The 20638-nt window shown below is 35.3% G+C and overlaps 1 protein-coding gene across 1 annotated transcript; it reads right to left on the reverse strand.

Annotated features, from left to right (window-relative positions):
• Positions 1–10421: 10421 nt before the first annotated feature.
• On the reverse strand, positions 10422–10856 carry LOC105472979 (large ribosomal subunit protein eL31-like). Its single transcript, XM_071097899.1, has one exon. It carries the CDS (start codon positions 10804–10806, stop codon positions 10429–10431), a length of 378 nt encoding a protein of 125 aa, XP_070954000.1. The 5' UTR covers positions 10807–10856; the 3' UTR covers positions 10422–10428.
• Between the last annotated feature and the right edge of the window lie 9782 nt (positions 10857–20638).

Here is a 20638-nt window from a genome sequence, read left to right on the forward strand (position 1 = left end):
GTTATGTTTCAGGATTATTCATTGTCTTACATATAGTAACACATTTTATTGTCACAATGAATCTCTGAGGTAAGTACTCCTATCATCTCCATTTTGCATATGAGGAAATCCAGGAACAGTGAGGTCAAGTACAATTACCCAAAGTTCTATTCCTTATCATAGTGTAGAGCTGCAAAACAAAAGTGAGTCAGGTCTAAGGCTAGTTGTCTTATCCCCACCTCTATTACTGGTAAGAATAAAATAATATTGATCTCTCAGGGGAGCAATGATAGAAGATTTCTATCAACAATGTTATGGAGAATGAAATTTTTAGTTTAAAAAGAGGTAGTATTTGAACCACACATAGAGTCAATATTCCTATAATATAGCAGTCACAGCTGACTTTCTGTGAATTCTAATAGATGTGTATATAATTTTTACTCAGAATGAATATCAATAAACACACATTGATAAGTACAAGTCAAATACAGGGGAATTACTTCTGGTATATATTTAGATTGACTTACATTGGTAAAAGTGAAAGTCATAATGAATATAAATATATTTAAATTTTTTTTGTTGGTTGAGGAAGTGGAAATAAGTATGTAATGGTGGGAAAAAAAAAAAAAAAAAAAACACTGACAACAAAAATGCTTTCATTTTCCAGTTTGTTTAAGCAGTTAACTCCACCTGAAAGTAAGCATCCACTTATCAGAAAGCATCTAGAATACTAATAGCAGAAATAATGATATAATAATACCAATATGGTGAATTTGATTCTTAGGCCAGACAATGTAGTGAGACAACTTCCCATTTATTTTATTTATTTACACAGTATTTGAACTTCTTCTCCTAGCTAATATTTTGTTGATTTTACCTCCATACTTATTCGTGCTTCTTGCTAGTTATGTTTTTTTTTTTGTTGTTATTTGTTTTCTGTTTTTTTTTTTTTTTGTATTTTGGAGATGGAGTCTCATTCTGCTGCCCATGCTGGCATACAGTGGCACAATCTCAGTTCACTGCAACCTCTGCCTCCTGGGTTGAAGCGATTCTCGTGCTTCAGCCTCCCAAGTAGCTGAGACTACAGGCATGCACCACCACGCCAGGCTAATTTTTGTATTTTTAGTAGAGACGGGGTTTCTCCATTTTGACCAGGCTGGTCTCGAACTCCTGACCTCAGGTGATCTGCCCACCTTGGCCTCCCAAAGTACTGGGATTATAGGCATGAGCCACGGTGCCTGACTGTCATGTTTTGCCTATAGTAGTGCTACACCAAAAACAGCCCCTAAATCGCAGTCACTTATAATAAATATAATTACTGTCTCTCATGAATCTATAGGTCTATATCAGCTGAAGTTTGGATTTACTTCTCATTTTGGTATCAGTGGATACCTAGCAACTATCCTATGTTCTTTTCATGGTAGACAGGAGAATCTGCATAATATCAACCAATGATATTAATATCTAAAGTTTTTGAGAAAGTGTTTTTGTAGTTTCTGCTGGTTCTTCATAAGAATAGTAGTTTTTGAGAGTTATCTTAGATGATGAAGTGATTATTGCTTTGAAATACATATATCTGTAGGAATAATGTGGGGTTTTGAATGAAGATGTATTCCTCAATTCACTTCTTCCATGGATTTAGCATCATCAAAAAAAATGAGACCTCTGAACCTAATTCAGGATTTACGAATATTTGAGCTACCTAGGATATGCGACTCTTAGTTATAAACTCCTGTGAGAGTGGCCACATGCTATTACTTCTCAATATAATTGCCTGGTTCCCTGTTGTCTACCTGTTTCAGGGTCAACAGAATCCTTCCTGTAGTCTTTTCATAGGTAGGGAGGAAGGCAGGAGCAGGCTTATTTTGAGTTCACATTTACCCTGATAGTACCATCCTCTAGATACTCACTTTTGTCTGTAATGTTTTCCGGTAGGTCCTAAATTTTGTCCCCATTTCCAGGTGAGGTCAATAAAATAAAAGTTTACTTTCATCAGAATTTGAAATGACCTTGAACAAAAGCAGTAAGAGCTCAGCTTACTTTGCTGTCTTCTGATAATTCAGTTTTTATTTTTAAATAAAATCAATATATATATATATAGGTTTCAATAGAAGATCCACAGAAATAACAGCCTACCAGCACCAGGCATGAGAAACAAGAAGAAACATGACAATACTATTTATCTATAATTTACATCTGAAGAAGCTGAAATATGAAGAGTTTAAGTAACTTTCTGATGATCACAATCTTCATAAAAATGGCAGCTGGATTTGAACACAAGCCACCTGTCTCTAGAGTCTAGAGTCTAGGCCTGGTTGCATAGTCTTTTTTTTTTTTTTTTTTTTTTTTGAGACGGAGCCTCACTCTGTCGCCCAGGCGGGAGTGCAGTGGCCGGATCTCAGCTCACTGCAAGCTCCGCCTCCCGGGTTTACGCCATTCTCCTGCCTCAGCCTCCCGAGTAGCTGGGACTACAGGCGCCCGCCGCCTCGCCTGGCTAGTTTTTTGTATTTTTTAGTAGAGACGGGGTTTCCCCGCGTTAGCCAGGATGGTCTCGATCTCCTGACCTCGTGATCCGCCCGTCTCGGCCTCCCAAAGTGCTGGGATTACAGGCTTGAGCCACCGCGCCTGGCCTGGTTGCATAGTCTTTTAATCAATCCTGTAATGCTCATGAAAATTAAACCTGATGTAAGAAGCTTAGGAAGATTGTCATGGATGACCAGACCTTGTTTCAATGGCAGATTGGAGAAAGGTATGACAGAAAGAGGTTAAAGAGATCACTAAACGCTACCAAAACCTATTTGGGGAACAATATATTTTGTTCAGAATGATACTGGGAATGAATGTAATCTCAGCCTTATTTCATCCAAGATAAAAATAAAATTTACAGTGGGAATTTAGTAGCAGGGATGTTACGGTTTTTGAGGGATGATTAGAATCACAAAAATGCAGAGGAAAAATAAGATGAACCCGATAGTAGCCTAACTTGGAATGTGGCCAGGGAGTACTTTTTACTCTTTCATTGCCATTTAAAAAAAATATACCTTGTGTCAATTGGCCCAATATATAGTTCTTTTCTATTTTTCTTTTACTTGTTATGAGTTGCTCAATTAATCAGTATTTACAGGTAGGCTGAGTGAAATGTGGATATAATTTCTTTGTTTTTCTCTCTAACTTAGACTTCCTACACCAATATGCAACTTTGAAAATTCAATTTTACTTGTCTGTTTGAGAAATTTAGATTTAGACAGGGAACAGAATAATTTTACTCAAGAATGCTAACCACACACTTACACCTCCTTCTACTCTGGTTAATATATATACTACTGAAGGTATCAGCGATGGAGAAACAAACATGAGGCAAGGAAGCTTTCTTCTATGAGAAATAAGTGCGACATAGTAACTATCTGAACTTGGGGAAATCAAAGTCAAGAGTGGGTAAGAAAATAAAACACCGAATATTTCTTTAGCAGTTATATATAGATTTGATGTGTAGCATAAAAATATCTGAGAGAAGATTCAGATACCACTTCTTCTTACTCTCACATTTACCATAATTCACACGTTTCTCAGATTTCGGCTTTTAAATTATTTATTTCTATGATAAGATTTAGTTTGTGGCCAGGCATGGTGCCTCACGCCTGTAATCCCAGCACTTTGAGAGGCCAAGGCGGACGGATCATCTGAGGTTGGGAGTTCAAGACCAGTCTGACCAACATGGAGAAACCTCATCTCTACTAAATATACAAAATTAGGCCAGGTGCGGTGGCTCACGACTGTAATCCCAGCACTTTGGGAGGTGGAGGTGGGAGAATCACCTGAGATCAGGAGTTTGAGACCAGCCTGACCAATATGGAGAAACCTCGTCTCTACTAAAAATACAAAAAAAATTAGCCAGGCGTGGTGGCGCATGCTTGTAATCCCAGCTACTTGGGAGGCTGAGGTCTTTTCTAGTTTGCGCATATCACATATAACATGTCTATGTAATATATGCATATATAACATGTCTATGTAATATATACATATATAACATGTCTATGTAATATATACATATATGTAAACTAGAAAAGTAGATGAGTAATATCTTTTTGATAGTATGTGACAAATTTTGTAATTTATAATTTTAACTAAGTCAAATATACAATAAATTGAAAGAATAATTTCTTATTCCTGTATACCCTTTATAAATGACACCAGTTTTGAAGAGTTTTTGAAATTTCATTTATTCTTACAATTGATCCATCTATTACCTATCTATCATCTACGTTCTTTTTATTTCACTCAAACTGTCATATTTAAGTGGAATAGTACAGTCTCCTACTATTAGTATATTCCTATTTCTCCTTACATTTCTTGTCCTTTCTGCATTTAATAAGTGGTTAATGTGCTGTTTAGTATTACTGTTATATCTTCTTTGTAAATATTTTTAGCATTATAAACATTTCTTCTTGGCCGGGCGCGGTGGCTCAAGCCTGTAATCCCAGCACTTTGGGAGGCCGAGACGGGCGGATCACGAGGTCAGGAGATCGAGAGACCATCCCGGCTAACACGGTGAAACCCCGTCTCTACTAAAAAATACAAAAAAACTAGCCGGGCGAGGTGGCGGCGCCTGTAGTCCCAGCTACTCGGGAGGCTGAGGCAGGAGAATGGCGTAAACCCGGGAGGCGGAGCTTGCAGTGAGCTGAGATCCGGCCACTGCACTCCAGCCTGGGTGACAGAGCAAGACTCCGTCTCAAAAAAAAATAAAAATAAAAAATAAAATAAAAAAATAAACATTTCTTCTTTGTTTTATTTAATATTTATATTTTGACTAAGTTTATTTGGTATCAACTGCCGCTTTCTTACAATTTCCATTTGCATGGTTATCTTTTTCTTATCCCTTTGTGGTTAGTCTTTTAATTCCCTTGATTAAGTATGTCTTTTATATACAGAATCTCATAGTGGGAGTTAATATGTAATAGATTACACACATATATGTAAAACATACATATATTTACATACAGACATATGAATATAGACATAGACAGGTCTATATGGTCTTTTCTAGTTTGCACATATTACTATCTTTTCGATAGTATGTGACAAATTTTGTAATTTATAATTTTAACTAAGTCAAATATACAATAAATTGAAAGAATAATTATCCAAAAAAGAGAGAGCTAGGGAAAGTTCAGTAAAATAATAAATTCTAAGATTCAATATATTTAATAGCATAAAAGAGAAGAAGGCAAGGGTGCGGACCTGGGCAGAACACTAATGTATGTATTAGTCAAAGTTCTCCAGAGATGGAGAACTAATGAAATATATATGAGCAATATAATCATATATATTATATATGTATATGTATGAATTTAAAACATTAATATAACAAAATAAGGTGAGTATAGAGACCATATACAATATATAAATGTATAATCTATAATATATATTATATGTAAATGTATAATATATTTATATATTATATGTAAATGTATAATATATTTATATATTATATATAAATGTATTATATAATATATTTATATATTATATTGTATATTATATATTATATATAATTGTGAGTCATCACTTAAGGCAAGGACCAGCCATTTTCACTTCTTTTGTGGTGGAATGTCATTAGTTAAGGCGGGGCAGGGCATTTTCCCTTTTGTGATTCTTCAGTTACTTCAGGCCATCTGGGCGTGTATGTGCAAGTCACAGGGGATGAGATGGCTTGGCTTGGGCTCATAGGACTGGCAGGATGAATGTATAAAGCTCTAATGCAACAAATCTTTTAAAAATAAATTTTAAAACTTTAATTAAACCTGTTGAAGTCTTCCACCATTTACCCTGAAAAAATTGGACTAAAAATAATCAATCCTGAAACATATTTTAGTAACAGTTATAGACTGTAAGGTAAAGAAAAAAATTACTGGAAACTCTAAGCAAAAATATTAAGTTACTTAAAAATTTATGGAAATTAGGCTGTCATTAGACTTTTCCAATGGAACATAGAGAATTGAGCAAAGGGGTAATACGATTTTCAAGAAACTCAGGAAACAAAGTGCATGTCAAAGATTTATGTATTGCACTTTAAATACAAAGTCTTCAAAAGAAACATTCTGAAATGGTAAAAATTCAGGTATGGCCCATGAATGTTTTGGGGGGACTCTAGTAGAATTGTGAGTCATTTTGTATCTATCTATTGATATATATGTAGGAAGAGACAGAAATTTGTTATAGGAATTGGTTCATGCAATTATAGTGGGAAAATATTCTCACAATCTGCTATCTGCAAGCTACAAAAAGAGGAGAGTTAGTGGTATAATTTAACTCACGTCTGAAGGCCTGAAAATAGGAGCACCAATTTCGAAGGGCAGGAGAAGATAAATGTTTCAATTCAAACAGAAGCAAATTTTCCATTTGTCTGACATTTTGTTTTATTCAGGACTTAAATGAATCAGATGATGCCACGAGCATTGGTGAGGGCAATTCACTCAGCAAAGTGAGAGGGAGTCCTGCCAAAAGGTGCCTACCTCACGGATTGAATACCAGGTCACCACACAGGAGCTGAAGAGCCCAGGCTCCTCCCCTCTGCACAAGACAGGAACTTCCTAGGGTTCCACCCCATCCCCCCAGTGTGCATGTGGGTCCCCAGTCCCTTGCAAACATGCATAGACAAGACGCTGGACAGGTTCTCTCATCTGCCCAAAAGCATCTGACCTAAACACTTGTGGGCAGGTTGGAGATTCTCCGGGGATTCCCCCTTATTTTCCCCCCGCATCTATCATTTTCACCTAAAAACTTGTAATTTGTTGCTTATTTCTGACATTTTTGTTTCCTTTTGTTTGCTTTTTTAAATCAAATCAAATCTCTTCACATTTATTTCTGCTTTTTTAGTCTTAATTTTGGATATCTGATTTGTAAACCAAAAAGTATCTGAAACAGGTCTCAATTTTGAAGTTTATTTGCCAAGATTAAGGATGTGCCCAGAAGAAGAAATCACAGAATTGCAGAAAGAGTTTGTGGTTTGTGCTCTTCTCCAAAGATGATTTTGAGGGCTTCAACACTGAAAGGGAAAAAGTGGACTGGAGGTAAAAGAATGGTATGGTAATCTACATGTTGCAAGAGAAAAGGAGCAGGGAGGGGAGTAGTTGATTATGTATTCATCTGGTGCTCAGTAAATTGGCACTTTACATAAGATAAGGGGAACAGAGAGTAGCTACCTGTGGAGATATTTAACCTTTTATCTGTACTTATCTGCTTAGGAACAAAAGGCAAGGCAGCTACTTGCATGAGCAGCCTCTTGCATGACTCAGCTTTCATCTTAATTTTTTTCTTTTAGGCATAGTGAATTGTTGTCCTAAGTTTTTATTTTCCTTTCAGATTCTAGGGAGCTTTGTTTACTACTTTTTAAAATCTTAGAATGCTTACTTTGGATATTTATTTCAAATAGAAGTAATACTATTAATTTCTGCTTTGTGAAAGTATGTGTGTGCATGTGTGTCTTTGTGTTTTGGGCATACAATAATCAATGGGTGAAATAGTTTTATTTGCATTTTATCTTTTTACCATAGATATATACAGAGGATTTTTTAAAAATATAAATTTGCTAACCTTAGGCATTTTATAGAAAGTGTTTGTATTCATTTTCTAAAACTTCTGTTAAAAGTTACCAACAATTTAGTGGATTACAAGAGCAAACATTTTTAATCTTACAGTTTAATATTTCAGAAGTCTGACACAAGTCAGATTTTATGAGTTAAAATCAAGGTGTTCACCAGGCTGAGTTCCTTTCTGCCAGCTCTAGGGGAGAATCTGTTTCCTTGCCATTTTCAACTTCTAAAACCACCTGCATTCTTTAGTTATGGCCCCCTCCCTGTATCTTAAGTTCATCACTGGTGGGTTGAGTCTTTCTCACATCACATCCCTCTTGCTTGCTCTTTTGTTACACTTTTCCATTTCAGACCACATTGGCCTTACCTGGAAAATTCAGTATAATCTGCTTATTTTAAGTTCGCTTGATTTTCAAACAATCCATATGAATCCTTCTATTTTGTCATGTAAAGAAACATATGCACAGTTTTCAGGAATTAGGATGTGAATGTTGGTAACTTTGGGGGCCATTATGCTGTCTACACAGGGTTCTAAGTTTCAAAACATCCACCTCTCCCAGTTTAGTAAATTTTATATATTGGAGATGACCTCATCTGTGTTGGCTGTAGTGGTTGAAAGTGATGTGTTAGTGAATCTGGTTTCTACTACATTTCCGTAGAATATTTATCTATTTGATTTTCCCTTTGTAATATGGTTTAGATGTGTATTCCCTCCAAATATCATGTTGAAATGTGATTCCCAGTGTTGGAGGTGGGGCCTGGTGGCAGGTGATTGGATCACTGGAGCCAGGCCCACATGAACAGTTTAGCGCCATCCCCTTGGCAAGAAGTGAGTTCTCACTCAGTTAATTCATGCAAGATCTGTTTGTTAAAAGTCTGGGACCTCCCCACTACTTGCTCCCTTGCTCCTGCTCTTGCCATGTGATGTATATGTTTCTACTTCACCTTCTACCATGATTGTTAGCTTCCTGAAGTCCTTATGAGAAGCAGATGCCGGCATCATGCTTTCTGTACAGTCTGCAGAACTGTGAGCCAGTTAAACCTCTTTTCTTTATAAATTACCCAGTCTCGAGTATGTCTTTATAGCAACGCGAAAATGGCCTAATGCACATTGTTTATCTTCTCCTCCAGGGAAATGTGTCTTCATGTCTCTTCTAGACCTGTTTTCTTTCAAGATACCTTCCTGTAGTTGGTGCTGTGAACTACCGATCCCAGATTTCAATATTTCAAAATATTGTTTCAGTATTTTGGCATTCATCTAGTCGAAGGCAATAAGGGTAATTTTGTTTGTAATTTGATAAAATACTCCTTTTTACTCCCCACTTTTTCATGGAATCTATTAAGTATTCTTTCCTCAAATATCTACATTTGCTTTCTGTACCTAGAGGCTTGCAGTAGTGTAGCAGCACTAATAAAATTGGTTTTTATATCTCTATTTACAGAGAGTAACATTTTTTTGTGACATTCTCTGTTTCCTAGGAATGGTGACATTATGAAATTTTTATGTATGTGTGTGCATTTTACTACTTATGAGTCTTACTACTCATTTTACTACTTATGAGTCTTATTTTGGATATTGGTCTTAATAATATTTTTTTGGAAAGAATATGTGGAAAGAATCAGATTCAAGCAACCACCATTATCCTTCAGAGCCAGAGCTCTCTTGTGTATTATTCTTTCTAATAAAGGGACTACCATTCTTTCTGATGAAGTGTATAAGCCATGGGTGTCTTTGCTTCATAGTATAATTTTCTAGTGAAGATGGCTTTTAACAGATTTTTAAAATGTTTTCTTAGTTACAACCCCTACCATACAGTAACCTTTTATTTCTTTAACTTTTAGGTACTTCTCAAGACATAATGCTAGCTAAAATACAACTAAAATAAAATCATTTAGAAATGTAAATATTAATTTTTTTACAATAAATAAAATTGGTAAAAATAGAATATATTAGAAATGGTAAAAAAAAAGGCAAAACCAAATATGTTAAGTGATAAAAATTCACATTTTCACTTAATCAAAAGATCAGGCTGGGCACGGTGGCTAACATCTGTAATCCCAGCACTTTGGGAAGCCGAGGTGGGTAGATCACCTGATGTCAGTAGTTCTAGACCAGCCTGGCCAATATGGTGAAACCCTGTCTGTACTAAAAATACAAACCCTGTCTGTACTAAAAATACAAACCCTGTCTGTACTAAAAGTATAACAACTGTAGTTGTATACGTAATACCTTCGATCGTTTTCTGTTTTCAAAGCTGCTTTCTTATTCTTGTTTAATGTTTCTAATATCCTCTTCTTTTCAATATTTAATACACACATATGTGCACACACACATATACACACACTCATTTTGATTCTCTTCTGTAGGTGGTCACATCACATTCATATGTCATGTGATCATTTTAAATGCTCAAGGGATTTGCTTTCTCTAGTTAATAATATCTAACTGGGGCTGGAAGAGGGGTGAAAGTCTAAACCCTATATTATGTTCTATGAGCTAAAACATTGCTTTCAAATTTTTTTAATTGAGATCTACCATAGAAATGTGCTTTTCACAATGTAGTTTTTAAATACATATGGCATATAACTACATTAATATTTAAAATGCTTATTGAATGCCTATAAAATACCAGATGCAATCTGACTCACTCAGTATCAGGACTGAACAAAAGCCACAAATATTTCAATCCTCATGCATTTAACATTTTATAACAAATGCATGTGTGTGTATTTGAAAAGCTTAACTTACAAAGAACTTATTAAAAAATACCGTCATTCATTTGATACACCTTGATGTTTTCTTTTTTTTTTTTTTTTTTTCAATTTTTTAACTTTATTTGATGTATTTGACGATCAACGATTAGTTCTCATCCACACTGACTGTCTGTAGATTTTTGAAAGTGGTAACAGGTACATAGGTAACCAAAGTATGGAGCTTATTTGGTGAATCTTCATCCTCATTACGTTTTCTGGACAACCGCACACGGATTCGGCATGGGACATTCCTTACTCCTTTGGCCCAGACAGCTTTGTTGAGCTTAGTATGAATGTGCACATCTGGAGTTCCCATCTCCTTCATGGCAAATTTCCGAATCGCTTTGAGGGCCCGAGGGGCATGCTTCTTGAAGCCCCCTCCACGGATGCGCTTGTGAATGCTGATGGTGTATTCTCGGGTCACCACCTCGTTGATGGCAGAACGGCCCTTTTTCTTCTCGCCACCCTTCTTTGCGGGAGCCATTCTGCCGGGTCCAAGTTGGAAAGGAAGAGCGCGAGGTATTGTGGGAGAAGGAAAGCCCCACCTTGATGTTTTCAATTCATTCTCATCTTATTGAAATATGCTTATTGTGGCCCATTAAAATATTTTTTGTTACAAATGAGTTTTGTTTAGCAGTCTGACAAATACCTCTTTTTGGTGATAGAGGAAGGGTTTGACCTCTCTCATTTTCCTTACACATGTTTTCCTACAACTCAAAATAATTCCTCATGGTCTCTGCTTAAGGCATTACAACATCTTGAGCCTGCAGTTAGCCATTGTGATAGACAAGTATCCCATATATGGTGCTGGGAGGTAGATTGAGAGTGGAGAGAGAATGTAGTGAAGCACCTTACTTTATACATTACTGGTCCTTGTTTACCCATATGAGCACCAGAGCCCTCCCATTTTTGCCCTGTTACAAGGCATCAGTTTTGCTTTCTTGTCCTCAGTAAGCTGATGAGAAGGCAAAGATCCCTCTTGGTCAATTTGCAAAGGAACAAAAACACAAATAATGTAATTTTCCCCGACTATCATCTATGATTTACATATGGTCTCTTGTCTTCTCTCACTCCAAGGCAATGACTCTCCAATGTTGAATCCCATTCCTTCTATTCCTCTGACATGGGCTCCCCGTATATTTGTATGTACTTTTTAGAATTCAGTAGTAGTTGCCAAACCCAGGTCCTTCAATTATAATCCTTCTTTTGTGGGTTCAGAGTAGAAACTGAGAACAAATGTATGTTCCTCATTTTGCTAAAAGCTTGGATGCTGGTTCAAGACTTTAAAGTGTTCTCATTTTATATCTCAGCTCACACCCTCTCAAATATTTGAGAAAAGTGGACTTTAATAATAGAAAAATAATATGATTAAAGGAAAAAATAGTTAATACTTGTTTGACCAAAGAAGAGAAACAAGAAGCAAAGATTTATATCTACCTATCAAAATTTTACATATATTTGTAATTAAGACTATAAGAATATTTTCAAACTGTCGTATAAGGAAGCAGGAAAAAACCTGCATAATCCTGTCATTATGATAATGATCATTTTTTTAAATTTTTGTAAACTACTTGAAAAATGTCAACTAATATATGAAATGTATGCCATTAAAATAATCTATAGAAACAAAATGAATTATATATTAAAACATGCTTTAAATTATGTGATTAAACAAGGCTGACATAGATATGTAGAAATGATGGCTATAATATTTAAATATGTAAATAAACTTTTCATGATGCAGTTTAACATATCAATATTCAAATAAATTTTCAACATAAAGTTAGAAGAACATTTAGGGTTTAGAATGTATTTAAATATATGTTGTGTTTTTTTCAAATTTTTAAGTTATTCTAAAAGGTACTGGTGTATCCTGAGAGTATGAAGTCTCACAAAAACATATATATACACACACACACATACAAATTCATATATATGTGCATATATACAAATACAAACATAATGCTTTCATACATTCATATAAAACTGTTATTTGTATATATATAATTACATACTTATGTAATTATAGATATTAATACAAAATATTTCTTTATGGCAGTTTTTTTTATAGATTAGCAGTTATATATTAAATTGCTATTTTACTTAGTGGTAGACTATTTTTTCAATAAAGTATAAATAAATATAATTTGTTGGGTTTTGACAAATATAAGGAATGTTTAATACCCACACCAATTAACCTATACAGGCATATCTAGCTTTATTATGCTTTGCAGATATTGTGCTTTTTACAAACTGAAAGTTGTGGCAACCCTGCACCAAGCAAGCCTATCTATATCATTTTTCCAACAGCACATGCTTGCTCTATGTCTCTGTGTCACATCTGGTAATTTCCACATTTCAGATATTGAATTATTTTTATGTCTGTTACGGTGATCTGTGATCAGTGATATTTGATGTTACTAGAATAGTTTTTGGGGAACCACAAACTGCACTTATATAAGGCGGCAAACTTAATCCTTAAATGTGTGTTTATTTTTCCTGCTCCACCAATTGGCTGTTCCCCATCTCTCTCTCTCTTTTCAGGCCTTCCTATTCTCTGAGACATGATATTAAAATCAGGTCAATTAACAGCCCCACATTGGTCTCTAAGAGAAAGAAAGAGTTGCATGTCTTTCACTTTAAATTAAAAGCAGGAAATAATAAAGCTTAAAGAAAAAGGTGTGTCAAAATAATTAGGCTTAAAGAGAAAGATGTGTCAAAACCAAGATCAGCTGAAAAGTAGGACACTTAGGCTACACAATTAGCCAAGTTGTGACTGAAAAAAAAAGACCAAAACGTTTTTGAACTATCACAAGGAGAGAAAACCAAACACTGCATGTTCTCACTCATAGGTGGGAATTGAATAATGATGAATAATGAGAACACTTGGACACAGGGTGGGGAACATCACACACCAGGGCCTGTTGTGGGGTTGGGGGAAGGGGGAGGGATAGCATTAGGAGAAATACCTAATGTAAATGACGAATTAACAGGTGCAGCACACCAACATGGCACATGTATACATATGTAACAAACCTGCATGTTGTGCACATGTACCCTAGAACTTAAAGTATAATTTTTTAAAAAAAAAGAAAAAAAAGTGCTACTCTAGTGAACACACAAATGTGAAAGTGAAGCACCCCTTATTCCTGATATGAAGAAAGTTTTAGTGGTCTGAATAAAAGATGAAACCAGCCACAAAATTCTCTTAAGCCAAGACCTAATGCAGAGGCCTTAACTCTCTTCAATTTTTTAAAAGCTAAGAGAGGTGAGGAGTCTTCAGGAGAAAAGTCAGAAGTTAACAGAGGTGGGTTTGCGAAGATTGAGAAAAGAAGTCATTTCCATAACATAAAAAATGCAACGCAAAGCAACAAATGCTGATATAGAAGCTGTCGGAAGTTATCAGAAGAGACAGCTAAAATAATTGTTGAATGTGGCTACACTAAAAACCAGATTTTCAATGTATGAAACAGCCGTATCTTAGAAGATGTCCTCTAAGGACTTATATAACTAGAGACAAGAAGTAAATGCCTGGCTTCAAAGCTTCAAAGGATTGTCTGACTCTCTTGTTAGAAGGTAGTGTATATGTGGTGACTTTAAGTTGAAGCCAATGCTTATTTACTATTTGAAAATCCTAGAGCCCTTAATAATTATACTTAGAGCTGGGCATAAGGGCTCACATCAGTAATCCCAATTACTCAGGAGGCTGTGGCTGGAAGATTGCTTGAGGCCAGATATTTGAGAGCAACCTGGGCAATATAGTGAGACCTCCTCTCTAAAAACAGATACACAAATAAATGAAAAACTTTGCCACATGTGGTAGCATGCACCAGCAGCCGCAGCCACTCAGGAGGCTGAGGAAGGAAGATTGTTTGTGCACAGGAGTTTCAGGCAACGATGAGTCATGATCATGCCATTGTACTTCCTCCTGGGTGAACTGAGAAAGATTCTAATTATTAAAAACAAAACAAAACAACAACAACAACAAAAATTTATGCTTAATCTACTCTACCTGTGCTCTATAAATGGAATAACAAAGCCTGGATGACAGCACATTTGTTTACAGCATGCTTTACTTACTCAATATGTTAAGCCCACTTTAGAGATCTATTGCTCAAAAAAAATTTTTTTTCAAAACATTACTGCTCATTAACACTGCACCTAGCCACCCAAGAGTTCTGTTGGAGATGTGCCCGGATATTAATTTTGTTTTCATGCCTGCTAACACAACATCCATTTTGCAGTCCATGGATCAAGGAGTAATTATTGACTTTTGAGTCTTATTATTTTTAATCCCAGCTACACAGCCTCCTGAGTGTCTGGGATTACTGACGTGAACCATTAGGCCCAGCTCTAAGCATAATTATTATGTGCCCTAGGATTTTCAAATAGTAAATAAGCATTGGCTTCAACTTAAAGTCACCAGTCTTATTTTTTAATTTCTCCATGGTTCAAGAAGTAATTTTTGACTTTTGAATCTTATTGTTTTGAAAATACATATTTTATGATGCCACAGCTACCGCAGAAAGTGATTTTTTTCTGACGGATCTGGGCTACATAATTTGAAAATCTTCTGGAATTGGATTCATCATTCTGGATGACATTAAGAACATTTGTAATTCATGAGAAAAGGTCAAAATATTAATATTAGGGTAGGTGCAGTGGCTCACACCTGTAATCCCAGCACTTTGGGAAGCTGAAGTCAAGAGATCAAGAGATCACCAAGTCAAGAGATCTTGACCATCTTGACCAACATGGTGAAACCCCATCTCTACTAAAAATACAAAAATTAGCTGGATGTGGTGGCCTGCACCTGTAATCCCAGCTACTTGGGAGGCTTAGGCAGAAGAATCTCTTGAACCCAGGAGGCAGAGGTTGTAGTGAGTCGAGATCATGCCAGTACACTCCAGCCTGGGTGACAAGAGTGAAATTCCATCTGAAAAAAAAATATATATATATATGTTAACATGAGTTTGGAACAATTTAATTCCAACCCTCATTGATAACTTTGAGGAGTTCAAGACTTCAGTGGAGGAAGTAATTGCAGATCTAGCAAGAGAAGTAGAATTATAAATGAAGCCTGAAGACTTGACTAAATTCCTGCAATCTTATGATCAAACTTTGACAGATGAAGAGTTGATTCTTATGGGTGGCCAAAGAAAATGGTTCCTAGAGATAGAATCTACTCCTGATGAAGATGCTGTGAACACTATTAAAATGACAACAAAGGATTTACAGTATTACATAATTCAGTTGATAAAGTAGAATTTGAGAGGATCAATTCAAATTTCAACTGTGAGTAAAATGCTTTCAAATAGCCTCCCATGCTACAGAGAAATCTTTAAAAAAGGAAGAGTTAATCGGTGAGGCAAACTTTATTTATTTATTTATTTATTTATTATTTTTAAAAATTGTGGGTGGATGCACTCACACCTGTAATTCCAGCAATTTGGGAGGCCAAAATGAGTGGATCACCTGTTGTCTGGAGCTCCAGACTAGCCTGGCCAACATGGTGAAAACTCATCTTTACTAAAAAAAGAAAAGAAAAAGACAAAATTGGCCACATGTATTGGCAAGCATGTAATCTCAGCCACTCAAGAGGCTGAGGAAGAATTGCTTGAAACCGGGAGGTTGCAGTGAGCTGAGATCTCGCCATTGCACTCCAGCCTGGGTGACAAGAGTGAAATTCCATCTCGAAAATAAAAAGAATTGCCACACCACCCCAGCTATTAGCAATCACCCCTCTGGTAAGTCAGCAGCCACCAACATCTAGACAACACATTCCACCAGTAAAAAGATTATGAGGCTTGAAGGCTCAGAAGATTGTTAGCATTATTTAGCAATAAAGTATTTTTAATTGTTATGTACATTGTTTTTAGACAATTCTAGTTCACACTTAATAGACTAAAGTATAGTGTAAATATAACTTTTACATCCACTGGGAAACCAAAATATTCTTGTGACTTGGTTTATTGTGACCTTCCCTTTATTGTAGTGCTCTGGAACCGAACCTGCAATATCTCTAAGTATGCCTGTAGAACATTTTCATCACTGAAGTATGCTCCTCAGGTCCTGGTTCCATAAGTTCACATTCCTCAGTTTCCCAGTATAAAACACTATTTTGCCACTATCAGTTATTTCTCCCTGTCTAGAGCTTAATATAAATGAAACTCTGAAATATACACGATTTTGTAAGTCTTTCACTTAACACAAAGTTTTTGAAATTAATTGGTATTATTGCAAACACCAATGTTTGTCTCTTTTATTGCTGAATATGAATTATGTAAATGCCAAAGTTTCTTTACCCATTACCTGTAAATGAACATTAGTGTTGCTTTTCATTTTTAATTACTATAAATGGAGCTTCCATGAATATTCTTTTGGGAGTATTCCTGGGTCATGTGTTCTGTGGTTTGGAATTAATGGGTCATATCATAGATCTTGCTTAACTTTATAAGAAACTCCCAAGCTGTGTTCCTAAGTGACTGTAACATTTTATAGTCACAGCAGGAATGTGAGATCCAACTGCTTCACATACTTGCTAACATTTGATTCTATCTATCTTTAGTTTTGGTCATTAAAGAGAGTATAAAGTAATTTTGCTTGGTAGTTATGTTCATTTCTTTGATGACTAATGATTTTTGGAATTCTTTCATGTGATTCAAAAGTCTTATATACATTTTATAAATTATGTAATCAATTTTTCTTTCATATTTAATGATTTTGGTGATTAATGATTTAATGATTAGTGTATGTATATAATGACTATATACATACACTAATATGTATATATACATTTATATATATGCGCTTATATATACACACTAATATATATACACACAGAGAGAGTTATTGTGGTTTTGAGATGGTCTCACTCTATCACTCAGGGTCTTATCTAAGAAGTGTTTACCTACTTAGGGTCACAAAGTAATCTTAGTTTTCTAAAATTTTGTAGATTGAATCTTTATGTTTAATTATTCATTTCTGTTTAATTTTTGTGTATCATTTGAGGTAGGATTATAGAGTCATTTTCCCTCAGAAATATCCAGTTGTTTCAGTAGCATTTATTGGAAAGATAAGCCTTTTCCCAAGTAATTTTTTATCAAAATTAATTGCTTATATAGGTTTGTGTCTGTTTCTGGACCTTTTTTTCTGTCCCATTTATTGATTTGGTTTCCCATGTACTCTCAAAATTACTGTATATTTATAGTAATGAAAGTGTTAAATTTAAGTAGTATAAATCTGCTGTATTGGTTCTTTGTATTTTTCACATGTATATTAGAATGAACTTGTCAATTTATACAATAAAAGTGTGATGGATTATTTATAGTAATTATTGAATTTGCATATTATTTTTGGAAGAATTTATATATTAATGATATTTAATCTTTAATGATTTGATCTATCACTACATTTATTCAGATCTTTGATTTCTCTCTGCTTTATAATTTTTATTGTAGTGGGGATACCATATTTGTTGCAAATATATTTCAAATTTGAAGTTACTGTAAATGGTATTTAAAAAATGGCTATTTTCAGTAAATGTTTCTAGTATACTTATGACTATATACATACACTAATATGTATATATACATTTATATATGTGCGCTTATATATGCACACTAATATATATACACAGAGAGAGAGAGTTATTGTGGTTTTGAGATGCTCTCACTCTATCACTCAGGGTGGAGTGCAGTGGCATGAACTCAGCTTACTATAGCCTTGACCTCCCCAGACTCAGGTGATTCTTCACTTCAGCCTCCAGAGTAGCTGGGACCACAGAAGCACACCACGTCACCTGGCTAATTTTTGTATTTTTTATAGAGATGAGGTTTTGCATATTGTCCAGGCTGGTCTCAAACTCCTGGGCTCAAGTGAACTGCCTGCCTCAGCCTCCCAAAGTACAGATGTTACAAGTGTGAGCCACCACGCCCAGCCTATAATATATTTTTATATTTGAGTCTATAACCTTGCTAAATTCCTTTATTCGTATTTTTTGGTTGTTTTCTGATGAACTAGTATTTTATATAAAACAGTCATTCTTTTTTAAAAAAAAAAATTTCTTCTTCCATTTTGATCTGAATTAATAGTTTTCTTTCCCTCTTGCATTATCTATTAATTCTAGCACACTGTCAAACAAAGGTAGCAGGAGGAGATACTCTTATTTCCATATTTGGGAATTTGTAGTCCATCAAATATAATTTTAGCTATAAGTTTTTCATGGATGTCTTTTATCATATCGATGATACTCTTTTCTATACCTAGGTCTTGACTGGGTTTTAAATTTTGCCAAATGCTTTTTGTACATCTATGAAGACTACCATATAGACTTTATTCTATATTTCGTTGATATAGTAAATTTTACTGATTGATTTCTGAATGTTGTACAGACCATTATAAGTCATTTACACATGTCAACTCATGCAATTCCCATAACATATCAGCAAGAAAGGTACTATTAATTTACTCAAGGTCATGGAGATAATAATTTATCAAAATAAGATTTAACAGTGGAAGGTCAACACCTGACTTTATGCTCTTAACTACTATATTTAACAATAATCTTTTAGAATCTGTTACATGTATGCAATTATTTATACAATAGAAAATAAATGTAATAAAATCTACATTACAAATAAACTTATACAAGGATTTCAGAAATCTAAAATTATACAACCGCATACTCTTTCTAAACTTTTTTCTAAGTTTGAGTATTTGTTTGTCTTAGACACTAAGATGTCTAAGTTCTATTGTTTTCTTAAGCAGAAAATAACAAGTGTCCCTTCTTGGCAGAGGTCCTCCTTCCTGTCAATTTCATTCGGTTTAATGATGAGAAAAACACAAAAATATTTAAAGACTCATTGTTGACTTTCCAAGCCCTTAAACATGCGAGCACATTTTTAAAACTAATGATGATTTTTTTTTTCAACATGGAAACTTAAGAGATTTTAACAGGTCAACCCTTTCGAGGACTTTCATTGAATTCTCTAGTTCCTCAAGCCAGTTATCTACTATAGTATATGAACATACTTTTTTTCTTTGATAGTAATAGTATCAAAAATACCAGAATATTATATTACAGAAAATTTAAAATTGAAATGAATAACTACATTTGAATTTTCATACTAAATAAAATCATTATTGAAGTTTTTTTCCTACATCATTATCACCTTATATGGAATCTTAATGGAATTAGGATGCAGTTATTTAATTTTTTTTTCTCTAGGACAATAGAAGATACTGATTTCTATGATGAATAATACTTTCCCTTGTATAGAATTTTGTTAGTTCAAAATATAATAATATGCATTATTTTACTTGATCTCTGAATTTAAAAAATATTGGCATATTAAATAGGGAAATTATCCCTATAATAAGCTTCATGCTTCTTTCATTAGTTACATTTCAATAGCATCTGGCTTCTGCTGATGTTGAGACATTTATTACACTACTGGCTTCCCTTCTTGAGTAATTTTTGTCAACCCCTAACCCCTAAGGGTGAAATACAAATCAGCTGCTATCTGTATATCACTATGTGCCGGTTTCAATTTCCTTAAGAATTTTTTCTTTCAGAGGTCATCGTTTAAAAGGTGACATAAAGCTGAAACTAGGTATGCCCTCCCTGTGGTGAAAGCTTTGATCCCCTGCTGATTTCTGCTATAGCTTCGGTGCCGAACACCACAGGAAGCCCCTTGTGTTGAGGCACTTTACCGGTCTCAATCTGTGATATAACACTTCAGTGTTGAGAGACAGGACTAGCTAGATTTCCTAGGCTGATTAAGAATTCCTAAGCCTAGCTGAAGGTGATCGCACCCACCTTTAAACACGGGGCTCGTCTCACACCCAACCTATCAGGTAGCAAAGAGGGTTAGCTAAAATACAAATTAGGCTAAAAGCAGGAGGTAAAGAAATAGGCAAATCATATATCGCCTGAGAGCTCAGGGGGAGGGACAATGATCGGGATATAAATCCAGGCAGTCAAGCAGGGAGCCGCAACCCTTTGGGTCCCCTCCCGTTGTATGGGAGCTCTGTTTTCACTCTATTAAATCTTGCAACTGCAGTCTCTTCTGGTCCCTGTTTGCTCCAGCTGGAGCTGAGTTTTCATTCGCCATCCACGGCTGCTGAGCACCACGGTGGCAGACCCGCCATTGACTTCCACCCCTCCGGATCAGGCAGGGTGTCCACGGTGCTTCTGATCCAGTGAAGCACCTATCGCCACTCCCAGTTGGGCTAGAGGCTTACCATTGTTCCTGCGCGGCTAAGTCCTCTGGTTCATCCTAATGGAGCTGACCACTAGTTGCTGGGTCCCACGG

The sequence above is a fragment of the Macaca nemestrina genome, chromosome 6 (assembly GCF_043159975.1).
Source record: "Macaca nemestrina isolate mMacNem1 chromosome 6, mMacNem.hap1, whole genome shotgun sequence".
Classification (NCBI taxonomy): Eukaryota; Metazoa; Chordata; class Mammalia; order Primates; family Cercopithecidae; genus Macaca; species Macaca nemestrina.

Excerpts from the sequence above, each read along its gene's own strand:
- LOC105472979 (XM_071097899.1), bottom strand. The coding sequence starts at position 10,806 with ATGGCTCCCGCAAAGAAGGGTGGCGAGAAGAAAAAGGGCCGTTCTGCC.